This window comes from Moschus berezovskii, chromosome 3 (genome assembly GCF_049115385.1).
Source record: "Moschus berezovskii isolate FMDL1 chromosome 3, NW_MosBer_1.0, whole genome shotgun sequence".
Lineage (NCBI taxonomy): Eukaryota > Metazoa > Chordata > Mammalia > Artiodactyla > Moschidae > Moschus > Moschus berezovskii.
The window spans coordinates 22,984,285-23,002,081 of NC_142462.1; the positions used below are offsets into that span (position 1 = coordinate 22,984,285).

The window sequence follows — 17,797 nt, forward strand, 5'->3', positions numbered from 1 at the left end:
GAAGAAGTAGCTCCCAGGGTCTGTGTCAGTCAGCAGATACCATGAAGTTTCGTGGTCCATCTTCTTTCTTCAAAGAGCGCTGTGACCCTTAGTGACACAATTCTGCCTGACTTCAGCTCCAGGAATAGACAGCTGTCAGATGTCCTAGCTGCGCCCTCTAGTGGCATCTGGAGTGTTACCCAGGTCTTTTGAAGGATAATTAAACTCGGAATCTGGACATTTGAGTGTGAGGACAATCGGGGAAAGTGGAGACAGGAAATTCTACTCTAACAGTCTGTCTTTCTTTCAATTCTCCTGTGATTCCCTCCATCCACAGTGTTCACAGCAGTTCACACTAATGCTGTGACAAGTCATCAAGGGGATCTCAGAGCTCTCCTTGCATATACACTTTGACCCAACCTTTCTATTGTGACTTCTCTTACAGGATCCTCAGCCTCTTTGGACTGTTTGCTCTGTTCTCTCCATGACCCATCTCGTCTCCTCCTGTTACATAATCTGGGTGAACATCCTTCTTTGATTTAGTGAAACTGTCCACTTAATTCCCCTGGTAACAAAAAAAGAGCCAAGTCCTTTCCCTTTGGGAATCTAGACATATCACTCAGTTTTACATCTGATCAGCTTTAAAGGCACAGCCCCTAAACCCAGAGGCCATATTTTTCCTTCTATGTGAGATCTCTTTGCCTAAGCATCCCTTTGCCTCAGCACTTGGCTCTTTGATGTGAAATTCCACATGCTGTACTTTGAAAAGCTGGGGATAGACCAAAGTAAAATAGAGCCCAGGCTCCTGGTGTATCTGATTCCCACTCTGGCTGTAATTGAGTAAGAGATCTGTTTTTCCCAAGTGCCAAGAGTCTTACCTGGCAGAAACAATTATCAAAGACTAGATGCTAATCTTCTCACCAGAGGGACTTTAGAAAGGAACATATTGGTTTAAGAGCTTTCAAGGGAATTGTTTTGTCATAGACATAGTGAGAGAGCTTGAAGTTCCCTCAGTCCGTGAGTTGGGTCCTCCCTGAGCTACACCCAAGTGCCATTGTGGGGCCTGTGCCTGTAGGCTGGATACTCTTTACCACATCTTGCTGTGACCAAGGCATGATCTAAAGATATTTACTCAGTGTCGAAAGGTTTTACCTAACTCAAACTCCAGCATCACCATCCTTTGATAAAAGACTGAGGGGTCAGTTCTCTCTGTTGGTCTTGTCTATTCTCAGAGGATTTGATCCACTTCAGGAAGCTGGGGATTTCCAGCTTACAGGGCTTTTGCAGGAGTGTGGAGGGACTTTACTTCTAGGAACTGCATGCCCTTTTGTATTTCTCAGTTGTCTTTCTGCCTTGTCCACTCTGTACTTGGGAAGGTCTGAGCAGTGTTCATGTGCTGGAGTCTGATAAGAAACAGGCCCTAGAATAATTCTGGAATAAATCTAGGATCTAAATGGTACCAGGATGATATTCCACTATAATTAGTCTCTATCGCTTTCTTTATATAATGACTTCTTCCTCTATTAGAAGATTTTCAGATCAACCTCTGGATAATCAAAGGATGTTGAGTAGAATATTGTCTCAAAAATATCAAAGTTATTATTTCCTCAGGATTTTGAGCTTCTATTGGATGAAGTGGACTTTATTACTACTCAGTATGCTCTCATATACCAGTGCTGTATTTGGGAACATATGTATGTATAGGTCACTGGAAATGGGATTGAAAGCTGAGTCAGTCTTTCCTCATTTGGTCCATTTTAGAGAGGTCTGTACCTTGTTTAACTTTCAGTTCAGTTCAGTCGCTCAGTCGTGTCCGACTCCCCGCGACCCCATGAATCACAGCACGCCAGGCCTCCCTGTCCATCACCAACTCCCGGAGTTCACTCAAACCCATGTCCACAGAGTCGGTGATGCCATCCAGCCATCTCATTCTCAGTCGTCCCCTTCTCCTCCCGCCCCCAACCTTTCCCAGCATCAGTCTTTTCCAGTGAGTCAACTCGTCGCATGAGGTGGCCAAAGTATTGCAGTTTCAGTTTTAGCGTCAGTCCTTCCAATGAACACCCAGGATCCATCTCCCTTAGAATGGACTGGTTGGATCTCCTTGTGGTACAAGGGACTCTCAAGAGTCTTCTCCAACACCACAGTTCAAAAGCATCAATTCTTTGGCAATCAGCTTTCTTCACAGTCCAACTCTCACATCCATACATGACCACTGGAAAAACCATAGCCTTGACTAGACGGACCTTGGTTGGCAAAGTAATGTCTCTGCTTTTTAATATATTATCAAGGTTGGTCATAACTTTCCTTCCAAGAAGTAAGCGTCTTTTAATTTCATGGCTGCAATCAGCATCTGCAGTGATTTTGGAGCCCAAAAAAATAAAGTCTGACACTGTTTCCACTGTTTTTCCATCTATTTCCCAAGAAGTGATGGGACCAGATGCCATGATCTTTGTTTTCTGAATGTTGAGCTTCAAGCCAACCTTTTCACTCTCTTCTTTCACTTTCATCAAGAGGCTTTTGAGTTCCTCTTCACTTTCTGCCATAAGGGTAGTGTCATCTGCATATCTGAGGTTATTGATATTTCTCCCAGCAATCTTGATTCCAGCTTGCGCTTCTTCCAGCCCAGCGTTCCTCATGATGTACTCTGCATATAAGTTAAATAAGCAAGGTGACAATATACAGCCTTGACGCACTCCTTTTCCTATTTGGAAGCAGTCGGTTGTTCCATGTACAGTTCTTTTTTTTTTTTTTCCATGTACAGTTCTAACTGTTGCTTCCTGACCTGCATACAGGTTTCTCAAGAGGCATGTCAGGTGGTCTGGTATTCCCATCTCTTTAAGAATTTTCCACAGTTTATTGTGATCCACACAGCTAGAAACATCCTAAAACCTCCATGTTACGTGCCTTATTATAGACAGTCACTCACATTAGCCTCCAATTCAGACAGAAAGAGCCTGGATTTAACACAGCTATTCCTACACATGCAATATTTGTCTTTTCTTTAAAGACAGCTAGATTTACTGACAAATTAAAATTTCTTTATTGATAACGAGAAAATAACACTGAAGTGGCTTTGTTTCAGCCAAGAAATAGCTTTTCAACATGTTATTTGAAATGTTTTATTATTATGACCAGATACCCAGGGTTCCTCACATGGGATAGTCCTTATATTTCATGTCAATATATGGCAAAACCAACCAACATAATATTGTAAAATAATTAGCCTCCAATAAAAAAAAAATGAACATGTTGTAAAATACTAAACAAAGAAGTAACTTTTGCAATGCAAAGCTGGGTAAGGTAATCTGCAATTAAGTTTTGAGAGAATGGGTTAAGTGGGGTTATAGAGAATATAATTTTAAATTTCTCATCAATGTTAATGTGTCTATATGTCAAAACTTATGTGTATATCTATATAAAGTATGCAGAAGGGAAGAGATAATATTTTTGTAAGATGAAAAATTCTGTTTCTCAGCAGCAGAAACAATAGTTCATGGCTCTTTTCAAGACATGCTTTCCCCCTTGCAGGTAAAGAAACAGAAATATTTCCAAGATAATTTCCTTGAGAGGACCTAAAGGAGGAAAAATCAAAAGGAAAACTAATTTTCGTAGTTACACAAACTTGTGAGGTGCTCAATGACCCATGACTTAGATCCAGTCTCCGACACGATAATTTGAAGGGACTCATTGGTGTTCTATGATACAAGTGAGCCATCCTGCATGGAATCATTAAAACCCATGGAGTAACATGCCTAAAATTCTTAGCCACTTCTTCAAACTGATAGAAACGTACCATGCTTCTAGTTTTTAGGGATGATATGGAATGTCCAGGCTGATCAATATATCTTCTCTTAATGTTATGCTGCTGCTGCTGCTGCTGCTGCTAAGTCACTTCAGTCGTGTCCGACTCTGTGTGACCCCATAGACGGAAGCCCACCAGGCTCCCCCGTCCCTGGGATTCTCCAGACAAGAACACTGGAGTGGGTTGCCATTTCCTTCTCCAATGTGTGAAAGTGAAAAGTGAAAGTGAAGTTGCTCAGTCGCATCCGACCCTTAGCGACCCCATGGACTTCAGCCCACCAGGCTCCTCCATCCATGGGATTTTCTAGGCAAGAGTACTGGAGTGGCTTGCCATTGCCTTCTCCGTAATGTTATGCTAAAGATAGGTTATTGCTTACATTTGCCAGCACTAAATTGTAACACACAGAATCAGTGTGACATCCTCCCTCCACGTACTGCTAAAGATGACCACAGAGATGTTGCAGTTATACTCATTTCCATCACAATTTGTTTGGCCCACTTGAGCAAATGTAATGTCTCCAGTGAGAAGATGGGGTTATAATAGCAGGGCGCATTTTGAGAGCCTTGTTTTCCTTTTCTTCAGGGTTTCAGAACCTACCTCGGAGTGTTAGCTGTCAAGTGTTGAACTCATACTGCTTCCCCTATTTTTATTTCTGCTGCATGTAAAATCTTTTATCTTCACAAAAACCCAGTGAGTGTGGTGTCATCTCTATTTTCTAGTTGGAAAAAGTCTGGCTCTTCAGGTTATTGGTAGCAGATTTTGGGTTTAGCCCTGTGATCTCTGACTGCAAAGCCCGTTTTCTTAGTTTCTGTGCAGTACAGCTTCCAGCAACGACTACGCTAGGGGAGAGTCTTGGGGTTCTTTTCCTGCTTTTCCGCTGTTAAGGCAGCATGGCTGCTGCTGGAGCACTGCTTTGTAGCAGAAGGAAATGATGTATTTTTGATGTATTAAAATGCTAACCCATTTCCTCTGGCTTATCACATGTAATACAGGCACTCTGAGAATTGTCAGTGAAGTGTAGGCTCTAAAATTGTAAGAGAGAAACCTCTGTGGGCCACGTGTTCTACCAAAATCTTGGTTGTGGCTAAAGAATCAATGAACCCTCCCTATTGAAACTAATGGAAGTAAGAGTATAAACCGTGTATACAATTATTGAGTGCTTACCCTATGCGAGGTAGTCCTTTCCTCAAGGTACAAAATGGAATAATACAGAAAGAACATTCCTCAAAGGGGTATTAGTCCTTTTGGGGGAACGCTATGAAAACGAGCCTAGCATGGCTGTGGATATCTGCATGCTTTTCCCTGAACTGGTTAAAAAAAGGTCTGGAGAAAGCATGAGCACATGTGGCTCACCTTGTGAGATTTCACAATACCTGAAGTGGAAAAATAACCTAGCTTTCTTGGAGAGAGAAAAAAAAATCACAGAACAAAAGGATTTGAAAGATGAATGACTATTCTGCCCAATGTAAGCCTATGGTCAGTAAAGACATTTTTAGGCATAGACTACTCAGATAGCTTATCCCATGTGAACTGTTTTTAAAAGGATCACACAAATCTATACAACCATAGAAATGAAAATCCAGAAGAGGGAAGAAGTAATCTGAAGCAATAATGAACAGAAAAACCAATGGAAGGAAGGCTAAAAAAATAATTCTGTGAAACAATGTAATGATTAAGGATCTATCACAAAAGGTAACCCCAAAATAGAAATATGATACATTTATGTTCTAGAATTCTATTTCCTGTTTAATAAAGATGATATACATTTATGAACTAAGAGCTATGCATCTCAAAGATATTGTTGATTGGAAAAAATACAAAATGCAAATCATAAAATACAACACTAGTGATGTAAATATTTATACACGAAAAATAGTGAAAATGTTTAGAAACAATATACATCAAAAATTTGAGGTTTTATCTTTACAGAGAGAGGTAGGGTTATAAGGGAGCAGGGGTTGGTTATGAAGATAGGCTTTTAATTTTTAATTCATAAATCCTCTAATGTTTAAATGTTTTGATAAACATATATTAATGTATAATTGTATATGATTAAAATAATTTTAAAAATAAAGGAAATACCCAGTGGAGTAATAAGTAGTAGCTCTTTCACTTACCAGCAGTAATCTTGAACAAGTTTTTCTCAAGCTTCCATTTCTCTGCCCGTAAGTTGAAAATAATAAAATTGTGTGTGAGTCAGTGAATGAGTGTGTGTGTGTTCGTGGTTTAAATGAAGTGCAATGTCATATGTAAAATGCTAATTACAGTGTCTGAAGATAGTATGCCCTTAACCAATAGCAGTTGATAGTATGAGACATATATTCAATGGAGCAAATCATAAGCTGCCAAAATGAAGTTGTAATCAAAGAGCAGGTCGTTTTGTTGATTAGTTATTCACTGATTAGAGATATTGCTTAAGCATCAGGTTATCCAGAATTTTTGTTTGCTTAAATATTCGTACAGTTGATGAAATAAACACATGATTTTCAAAGTAATCTTGAGATAATTTATATTGAACGGTAATAGATCAACAGTAAGTGTGAGGGCTGGTAGAAATTAAAAGGCACCTTATTGCTCTTTTATAAAAAGAGATACACAGACCATCTGGAGGTGTCTCTAGTTGGAGATGTACATGTGAACGAGGGACCTGTATATATAAAATCTTGTAAGGCCAGGAGCATAGTTGAAGTGTTAGTGAAGTATCTCTTCCAAAAGTGATGTCTTTCAACAATATTTTAAAAGATAATATATTGACATTAGGATTATAAGCCCATAATGAAAAGATGTGAAAGCATAGCCCTGACAGATATAAAGGAGAAGCAAGACCAAGGTGTCTCAACTCTTTATGTGCTTACACCCCCACCAGTCAAAAGCAGTCTCTTCTTTCTAACCCCCCCAACAGGTCCTGCCCCAGACAAGCTCCCTTAATGTTAGATTCAAGCTCTGTCTTTGCTTATGGTTGAAGAAAATGACCCTTGTCTTCGCCTATTCTTGGATGTTGTCAAAAGAAACATGTGCTTTAATATGCATATTCCTAATCATGGTAAGAGTCTTTATGATTCTCAGTGTTTCTAAAGCAATTAGACCACTCACATAATTTGTGGAAATGGTATGATTGGACTAGTGAGTCAGTCAACTCCTTTGGAGTGGGCATTGGCTATGTGTTACAATTTCTATTTTTGAGGCATTGGCCACTTTAAAAAGTTAATTAATTTATTTTAATTGGAAGCTAATTACTTTACAATATTGTGGTGGTTTTTGCCATACATTGAATCAGCCATGGGTGTACATGTGTCCCCCATCCCGAACCCCCCTCCCACCTCCCTTCCTGTCCCATCCCTCAGGGACATCCCAGTGCACTGGCTTTGAGGGCCCTGTTTCATGCATCAAACTTGGACTGGTGATCTATTTCATATATGGTAATATACATGTTTCAATGCTATTCTCTCAAATCATCCCATCCTCGCCTTCTCCCACAGAGTCCAAAAGTCTGTTCTTTACATCTGTGTCTCTTTTGCTGTCTCGCATATAGGGTCATTGTTACCATCTTTCTAAATTCCATATATATGCGTTAATATACTGTATTGGCATTTTCTGTCTGACTTACCTCACTCTGTATAATAGGCTCCAGTTTCATCCACTTCATTAGAACTAATTCAAATGCAGCCACTTTTGACTTGGAAAATTATATTCAGTTAGGAAGTATCTTTAGTGCTTTCACTATTTTTATTTTTTCAATTGATTTTCTTTTTTTTTTTGGTAATTTATTTTTTATTGGAGGCAAATTATTTTACAATATTATATTGGTTGGTTTTGCCATACATTGACATGAATTCGCCCCAGGTGTACATAAGTTCCCCCTCCTGAACCCCCCTCCCACCTCCCTCCTCCCTTTATCCTCCCTCTGGGTCATCCCCGCACGCCAGCCCCGAGCATCCTATAACATGCATCGACCCTGAACTAGTGATTCGTTTCACATATGACAACATACGTGTTTCAATGCCATTCTCCCAAATCATCCCACCCTCACCCTCTCCCACAGAGTCCCAAAGACTGTTCTATACATCTGTGTCTCTTTTGCTGTCTTGTATACAGGGTTATCATTTGCATCTTTCTAAATTCCATATATATGCGTTAGTATACTGTATTGGTGTTTTTCTTTCTGGCTTACTTCACTCTGTATAATAGGCTCCAGTTTCATCCACCTCATTAGAACTGATTCAAATGTATTCTTTTTAATGGCTGAATAATACTCCACTGTGTATATGTACCAAAGCTTTCTTATCCATTCGTCTGCAGATGGACATCTAGGTTGCTTCCATGTCCTGGCTATTATAAACAGTGCCGCAATGAACACTGGGATACATGTGTCTCTTTCAATTCTGGTTTCCTCGGTGTGTATGCCCAGGAGTGCGATTGCTGGATCATATGGCAGTTCTATTTCCAGTTTTTTGAGAAATCTCCACACTGTTCTCCATAGTGGCTGTACTAGTTTGCATACCCACCAACAGTGTAAGAGGGTTCCTTTCTCTCCACACCCTCTCCAGCATTTATTGCATGTAGACTTTTGGATAGCAGCCATTCTGACTGGTGTGAAATGGTATCTCATTGTGGTTTTGATTTGCATCTCTCTGATTATGAGGGATGTTGAGCATTTTTTCATGTGTTTGTTAGCCATCTTTATGTCTTCTTTGGAGAAATTTCTGTTTAGTTCTTTGGCCCATTTTTTGATTGGGTCGTTTATTTTTCTGGAATTGAGCTGCAGGAGCTGCTTGTATATTTTGGAGATTAATCCTTTATCAGTTGCTTCATTTGCTATTATTTTCTCCCATTCTGAAGGCTGTCTTCTCACCTTGCTTAGAGTTTCCTTTGCTGTGCAGAAGCTTTTGATTTTAATTAGGTCCCATTTGTTTATTTTTGCTTTTATTTCCAATATTCTGGGAGGTGGGTCATGGAGGATCCTGCTGTGATTTATGTCGGAGAGTGTTTTGCCTACGTTCTCCTCTAGGAGTTTTATAGTTTCTGGTCTTACATTTAGCTCTCTAATCCATTTTGAGTTTATTTTTGTGTATGGTGTTAGGAAGTGTTCTAGTTTCATTCTTTTACAAGTGGCTGACCAGTTTTCCCAGCACCACTTGTTAAAGAGACTGTCTTTTCTCCATTTTATATTCTTGCCTCCTTTGTCGAAGATAAGGTGTCCATAGGTGCGTGGATTTATCTCTGGGCTTTCTATTTTGTTCCATTGATCTATATTTCTGTCTTTATGCCAGTACCATACTGTCTTGATGACTGTGGCTTTGTAGTAGAGCCTGAAGTCCGGCAGGTTAATTTCCCCAGTTCCATTTTTCTTCCTCAAGATTGCTTTGGCTATTCGAGGTTTTTTGTATTTCCATACAAATTGTGAGATTATTTGTTCTAGTTCTGTTAAAAATATCGTTGGTAGCTTGATAGGGATTGCATTGAATGTATAAATTACTTTGGGTAGTATACTCATTTTTACAATATTTATTCTTCCAATCCATGAACATGGTATATTTCTCCATCTATTAGTGTCCTCTTTGATTACTTTCACTAGTGTTTTATAGTTTTCTATGTACAAGTCTTTTGTTTCCTTAGGTAGATATATTCCTAAGTATTTAATTCTTTTCGTTGCAACAGTGAATGGAATAGTTTCCTTAATTTCTCTTTCTATTTTCTCATTATTAGTGTATAGGAATGCAAGGGATTTCTGTGTGTTGATTTTATATCCTGCAACATTACTGTAATCATTGATTAGCTCTAGTAGTTTTCTGGTAGAGTCTCTAGGGTTTTCTGTGTAGAGGATCATGTCATCAGCGAACAGTTAAAGTTTTACTTCTTCTTTTCCAATTTGTATTCCTTTTATGTCTTTTTCTGCTCTGATTGCTATGGCCAAAACTTCTAGAACTATGTTGAATAGTAGTGGTGAGAGTGGGCACCCTTTTCTTGTTCCTGACTTTAGGGGAAATGCTTTCAATTTTTCACCATTGAGGATGTGCTTTCACTATTATAGAAAAAATGACTCTTTGTAGAAAAAAGTTCACAGTGCACTGCCTTTTTGGAATTGAATTAGTTAGCAATTGTCAGATTTTTCCTTTGGCTCATTTTATGCCATAGTCTTCACCACCTCTGTCATCATTCTGATATACTGATGTGAAAGGATGACTTTTCAAAAGAAACTCTTCTCTTATGTTTGTAAAATCAATCATAGAAGGTGTTCTGAGTCTAAGATTTTTTTAAAAAATATATTGTTTATTCAGTAAGGCTCAAAATCATTTCAATTTTATGTATACATTTATGTGTTTCAAAAATGAAAATTCTTCATATGTAAAGCAATTTAATAGAGTGAGAAAGCCAAGAATTCTTGATTGCATTTGGGAGCAGATGTATTAAGATAGTTGCACTTATTTTTCATCTTACATCATTTCTTTACCACCACTAACACTTGCTTCAAGAAGGTCCTTAGTAGTTAATTTGAAAGTCAGGAGACTTCTTTTCAAGTGTTTATATACTTTTTTAACTTGTTACTTTTGTATTTCTTACAGATGCAAGAAAATTCATTAATTCTCAAATTTTTCACATTCCTGCTTAGAAAATATATATCATCAAATTGAGTTAATCCTGCCTCTGAAATATCTTTTATATCCATTTTTTTCTTTCTCTTTTTCTCTGTCATTGCCTTGGTTCAGGCTCATTTACTTTCTCAAAAGGAGTATTACAATTTGTTATTTAACTAATGCTTCCCTCAAGGTTTCTCCCTACCAAACTACCTTTCAATGTCCAGTCAGTGATACTTTTAGAGCCAGGATGACCTAATTAAAAGCAAAATAAGACAAAATTTGAGGACTTCTCATTATCTATAAGATTAATTTTAAATATCTTCATAAATTGATTCTAGAAACTTCACAATTTGACCCTAGTCTACCTTCTATGAAGTGAAAAGCAAAGGAGAAAAGGAAAGATATACCCATTTGAATGCAGAGTTCCAAAGAACAGCAATAAGAGATAAGAAAGAGAGATAAGAAAGCCTTCCTCAGCAATTAATGCAAAAAAATAGAAGAAAACAATAGAATGGGAAAGACTAGAGATTTTTTCAAGAAATATTAGAGATACCAAGGAAGCTTTTCATGCAAAGATGGGCTCAATAAAGGACAGAAATGGTATGAACCTGACAGAAGCAGAAGATATTAAGAAGAGGTGGCAAGAATACACAGAAGAACTGTACAAAAAAGATCTTCATGACCCAGATATTCACGATGGTGTGATCACTCACCTAGAACCAGACATGCTGGAATGTGAAGTCAAGTGGGCCTTAGGAAGCATCACTATGAACAAAGCTAGTGGAGGTGACCAAATTCCAGTTGAGCTATTTCAGATCCTAAAAGATGATGCTGTGAAAGTGCTGCACTCAATATGTCAGGAAATTTGGAATACAGCAGTGGCCACAGGACTAGAAAAGGTCAGTTTTCATTCCAATCCCAAAGAAAGGCAATGCCAAGAATGCTCAGACTACCGCAAAATTGCACTCATCTCACACGCTAGTAATGTCATGCTCAAAATTCTCCAAACCAGGCTTCAGCAATACGTGAACCGTGAACTTCCAGATGTTCAAGCTGGTTTTAGAAAAGGCAGAAGAACCAGAGATCAAATTGCCAACATCTGCTGGATCATAAAAAAAGCAAGAGAATTCTATAAAAACATCTATTTCTGCATTATTGACTATGCCAAAGCCTTTGACTGTGTGGATCACAACAAACTGTGGAAAATTCTTCAAGAGATGGGAATACCAGACCACTTGACCTGCCTCTTGAGAAATCTGTATACAGGTCAGGAAGCAATAGTTAGAACTGGACATGGAATAACAGATGGGTCCAAATAGGAAAAGAGTACATCAAGGGTGTATATTGTCACCCTGCTTATTTAACTTATATGCAGAGTATATCATAAGAAACGCTGGGCTGGAAGAAGCACAAGCTGGAATCAAGATTGCCAGGAGAAATACTCACCTCAGATATGTAGATGACACCACCCTTATGGTAGAAAATGAAAAAGAACTAAAGAGCCTCTTGATGAAAGTGAAAGAGGAGAGTGAAAAAGTTGGCTTAAATCTTAACATTCAGAAAACTAATATCATGGCATCTGGTCCCATCACTTCATGGCAAATAGATGGGGAAACAGTGGAAACTGTCAGACTTTCTTTTTTTGGACTCTGAAATCACTGCAGATGGTGATTGCAGCCATGAAATTAAAAGACTCTTACTCCTTGGAAGGAAAGTTATTACCAACCTAGATAGCATATTAAAAAGCAGAGACATTACTTTGTCAACAAAGGTCCGTCTGGTCAAGACTATGGCTTTTCCAGTGGTCATGTATGGATGTGAGAGTTGGACTGTGAAGAAAGCTGAGTGCCAAAGAATTGATGCTTTTGAACTGTGGTGTTGGAGAAGACTCCTGAGAGTCCCTTGGACTGAAAGGAGATCCAACCGGTCCATCCTAAAGGAGATCAGTCCTGGGTGTTCATTGGAAGGACTAATGTTGAAGCCGAAACTCCAATACTTTGGCCACCTGATGCAAAAAGATGACTCATTTGAAAAGACCCTGATGCTGGGAAAGATTGAGGGCAGGAGGAGAAGGTGACAACAGAGGATGAGAAGGTTGGATGACATCCTTGGCTCAATGCACATGATTTGGGTAAACTCCAGGAATTGGTGATGGACAGGGAGGCCTGGCATGCTGCAGTTCATGGGTTCGCAAAGAGTCGGACACAACTGAGCTGCTGAATTGAACTGAACTGACCTTCTTTGTGTTCTGCCAACGTCTTGGAACTTCTGTTTATCCTTCCTGTCAATTCTCCCTGAAGTTAAGAGATAATGAAATATTTTCCATTCTTACATTTGACATGTTCTTTTTCAACTTTTTGCTTTTGCGTAGTATGTTCCTTATACTTAGAAGAACTTCTCTAGCCTGTTCATTATCTGTTGAAATCCTAAACCTTTTTTTTTTTTTTAATCTCCCAGATCTGAGTATAATCTCCTATGTTATATCTTCTCTACCTTTTAACTTTGACTCTAAGAATATATAGTTTTGGTCACATCACTATACTCCTTGCTTAACTGATTTCACTAGTAGGTTGTGAACATCTTGAAAGAAAGAGCCACATCTCATTTGCCTTTGTATTCCTGTTATTTTACTCAATATTAGCAGAATCACACTATATAGTTATTGAATTAATAAAGCAAGATGAATCATGGACCCTTCCTGATTGTTCATGACTGAAAATCTCCTAGACATTGCCCTGGCTTCTCTCCTAGCCTAAATGAAAGGGAGAGGAAGGGAGAATAAGAATAGTCAAGGCAGTGCTGGTGACTACAGCCTACTTTGATTCTGTACCCAAACTCAGATGCTGCAGAGAGGCCTCTTGACTGCACCACTAGACGCTTTTCACATCGCACAATTGATGGCTAATAAATTCATTGCATTTGGTTCTTGAAGAGTTTAATAGCTGAAGTTCTACTCACGTTTTATTCATCTGAATTTTGCTAACTACTCAACTTGTCGTGATTTTAGGTTGTGGTAGCAGCCTAAATACTTTGGAAAGTATATATGTGTGTGCTTAGCCACTTCAGGCTTCCCTTGTGGCTCAGATGTTAAAGAATCTGCCTGCAATGCAGGCAACCGGGGTTCTATCCTTGGGTTGGGAAGATCCCCTGGAGAAGGAAATGGCAACCCACTCCAGTATTCTTGCCTGGGAAATACCATGGACAGAAGAGCCTGGCAGGGGCACTGTGGTCCATGGGGTTGCAAAGAGTCGAAAACTACTGAGAGACTAATACTTTCACTTTCTTAGTCGCTTCAGTCATGTCGAACTCTTTGTGACCCTCTGGACTGTAGCCTTGCCCGCACCCCCCCGCCCCCGTCCCCCATCCAGGTTCCTCAGCCCATGGGCTTCTCCAGGCAAGAATAATGGAGTGGGTTGCCATGCCCTCCTCCAGGGGGTCTTTCCAACCCATGGATCAAATCTGCCTCTTATGACTCCTGCAATGGCAGGCAGGTTCTTTACCACTGTGCCACCTGGGCACTATATATATACATTACATATATATATATATATATATATATATATACACGTGTTTAAATGGTTTGCTTTAGGTTTTTCAGTATGTATTAATAAAAGGGAGATTTTCTTATAAAGATACCCTTACTCTCAGATCCTATTGTCTGTTATTCATTTACATAAAATATTACCCCGTGGAATTCAGAGGTAAAATGTTTGAGGATGATAATAGTTAGAAATACTGATGTTGAACACTCATCGTGTCCAGGTACTGTCCTTCAGTGCTTTTAATGGACTGTTCAGGTTAATTCTTCTGAAAGCCACGTGAGGAAAAGGGATATCATTTTTCTATTCTGTGGAAGAGAAATACAGAAATGTACACAAGTCAAGCAACTGGCCCAGATCATACAGCTGTGAAGGATCATAGCCTGCATTGGGATTCAGGGTGTCTGACTCCAGAGCTCGCACTCATAATTACTACAGCTGTGGAGAGTATAATTTAGATGTAAATTTCTATTCTGCCTGAAAATCAGAGGTTGTTCTCTGTCAGAATCTTAGCATCCTGTTAAATAGATTCATTTTTTTCCCCCTTGAAACCTGCCACTTCCTTTTCCCCGCCTCTTTTACTCCCTGTATTCTGCTGGTAAATGCACTCTAAGTCCCTTTTACTCCTTCTTTAGGACAGTTTCATTACTGCTTCCTGAGCCAGTGCACCATGGATTAATTTCATTATGCTCTCTCCTTGATCAACTATGTTGTTGCTGAGATACAAGTACCAAGCTGTTATCAAATACATTTATTCTTTTTGCCACCTGAAGAATGGGAAATTATCTGTGTAATTTGAGAGACTGGGATATGCAGTTATTTCTTTTATACTAAAGATAAATATAGAGGCTGCAGTAAGAACAGAGACAATAGAATTAGGCAAGTACAGATTTGGATGTTTGACCAATCAATTAGATTCCATCGAAACAAAACAAATACACAGGCCAAAATAAACTCTAAGATCAAAAGGTCTGTACTACTGTTATCAATTAGCATTTGTTTTACTGGATCACATTTACATCTGTTAATGGAAAAATTATCTTATACAGTATGTTTCTTGCCAGTAATAGGTGATCATAAGCAAATTATTTTGTTTTGACCAGAAAAAAATATCCTAGAGTCTTCCTGTAAAACTAACTTTTCTATGTGACTGTGGCATGGACTACCAAAAGTCTGTAGAATGTCAGCTGATATATTTCTGAGAATCATACCGTTTTAAAGCTGATGGTGATTTCAAAGTAAAAAAGTAACACAATCATTTGTAAATTTTTATTTTAAAAGTGTTTGGATTTTGGCGCTGAGAAATAATTCAAGCGTAAATCACACTAAGGTGCTTTGCTATGTTCACGTTATATGGCCCTTTTCAAAGTCAGTGCTTTTATATAGTCTTTCTGTCATGTTTAATGGTTTTTATCTACCTCCTGGCTCCCATCCTTGTATAAAAATAGCAATGGTTTTCAATCACAGCTTAATAAACATTGGCCACGTGCTGGAGGTACTTGAATCCCCAGCCACTGAAAGAGGGCTTGAATCTGTGTTACGTGTTCTCAGATACAGGGTTGTAAACACCATTTTTCTGTTCCATTTTCAGGTCACGTGTGCCAATTTAACAAATGGTGGGAAGTCAGAACTCCTAAAATCCGGAGGCAGCAAATCCACACTAAAGCACATATGGACAGAAAGCAGCAAAGACTTGTCTATCAGCCGACTCCTGTCACAGACTTTTCGTGGCAAAGAAAATGATACAGATTTAGACCTGCGATATGACACCCCAGAACCTTATTCTGAGCAAGACCTCTGGGACTGGTTGAGGAACTCCACAGACCTTCAAGAGCCCCGGCCCAGGGCCAAGCGAAGGCCCATTGTTAAGACGGGCAAGTTTAAGAAAATGTTTGGATGGGGTGATTTTCATTCCAACATCAAAACAGTGAAGCTGAACCTGTTGATAACTGGGAAAATTGTCGATCATGGCAATGGGACGTTTAGCGTTTATTTCAGGCACAATTCCACTGGTCAAGGGAATGTATCTGTCAGCTTGGTACCCCCTACGAAAATAGTGGAATTCGACTTGGCACAACAAACCGTGATTGATGCCAAAGATTCCAAGTCCTTTAACTGCCGCATTGAGTATGAAAAGGTTGACAAGGCTACCAAGAACACACTCTGCAACTATGACCCTTCAAAAACCTGTTACCAGGAGCAGACACAAAGTCACGTGTCCTGGCTCTGCTCCAAGCCCTTTAAGGTGATCTGTATTTACATTTCCTTTTATAGTACAGATTATAAACTAGTACAGAAAGTGTGCCCCGACTACAACTACCACAGCGACACACCTTACTTCCCCTCCGGATGAGGACGAACACAGGGGTGAGACTGAGGCCTGAGGAATTCAAGGTCACATGACAGGGCTGTCACCTCAAGAAGAAGGTCCCATCTGTTGCCTGGAATGTGTCTACACTGCTGCTCTCGTCAACTGACTGCAAATACGCTCGTGGAAAACAACCTGATGTAATTTCTGCCCAGTCAGCTTCATCTCTTGGTATAGTCGCAAAATCACCACAGATTCTAAAGCCACACCTGAAGACACGCTCTCACACATAGACGTACACCAACACACTCGCATACACATTTCAGCCGGCGTCTGTCATCATTCCTGTTGAGAGGGCTTTCATTGTCTGCCTCATAATGGTTCAGGATAAACGATCATCAAGCAAAAGGATTAACTAGACAGTGAATGGTTTTTAGCACTTGCTGTTATGGAAATCTCTCTTTAATGTCTTGAGTACATGCTAATCAATAGTCCCCACTCATGCATTTCTACTGCTTGGAGTAGCTGTACTGGTAAATACTACTGTAGGAGTATAATGCTTGTTAAAATGGAAAAAATAATGTGTTTTTAGAGCTCAGTATTCTTTATTTTATGAACACAACAAGTGTAGTAATTTTTTCCAGCATTCAGTAGGCACATTCAAGGTGATCTGAGATAGCTCTTTTTTCTATGGAGGGAGCCTGTTCTCAGTAAAGATGAGCAAACATTTGGAATTTACATGTGGGCAGACACTGGACTACAGCTTTCATCACCAGTCATTGGACTTTTGCAAAGTCGAGACCAGCTAAGGCTGCTTAAAACAAGTTCTGATCATTATATAAGAAGGGAAATGCCTGACAGACACCATGTAAGTTATAAGTGTCTGTCTTATCTTTACTAAACATATTGTAACAAATTCAATATCCTAGTCTTCATTTGTATGAATGGTTTGTATTGTACATAGTTTAACCAAGTGTAATTTGAGCTGCTTATTAATATTAACTTGTACTTGTCTCTCTGCTTGTTATTGGTTTAAAAAGAAAAAAAAAAAGGATATGAGGAATCCATTCTATCGATGTAGCTGTGAACTCCATTAAAAAGACAAACTTAATGTACAAAGCATTTATTCAGCTCCAGCATTGTTGAAACCTATACATATACAACATTACAGTCTGTCTGTATTTAGATATTTTATTTCTGGACAAAATGAAATGTACATAAGAATAAAATGCTTAAAGTTGAGTTTCAATATGTACTTGTGTAAGATGGTGATTTAAATGGTTCTGACGAGAAGAATGTGCTGGAAGACACTCATGGTTTTGCATCTCATGTCTCTAAATTTGTATAGGACTATCTACATTGTTATTAGTTGCCTAGTCAAAACAACTTAGGAGTCTCAGTCTCAAGCCTGGGAAACAGTTGTGGCATTCAGCATTACATACATTTTTGGTTTGTTGTCATGCTAGTTGTTCAAGAATACCCCAAAAATCAATGAACATAAAGAGATAATTGAGGTCTCCTGAATTAATTATAGCTAGTTGTTTTTTAATTTTCCTGTACAGCATCTTTATTTAGTAGGATACTGAGAAGG

At 39.0% G+C, this 17,797-nt stretch overlaps 1 protein-coding gene across 3 annotated transcripts in view; it reads left to right on the forward strand.

Annotated features, from left to right (window-relative positions):
- NXPH1 (neurexophilin 1) overlaps positions 1–17,591 on the forward strand; it is a 373,820-nt gene extending 356,229 nt beyond the window's left edge. For 2 of the 3 annotated variants that reach the window (XM_055420496.2, XM_088833485.1), the window contains exon 3: positions 15,490–17,591. In XM_055420496.2, the coding sequence (XP_055276471.1) occupies positions 15,490–16,251 (762 nt within the window). In that variant the 3' untranslated portion in view covers positions 16,252–17,591. The remainder of the gene's footprint in view (positions 1–15,489) is intronic. The other variant, XM_055420494.2, reaches the window with a different exon arrangement.
- Positions 17,592–17,797: the final 206 nt, after the last annotated feature.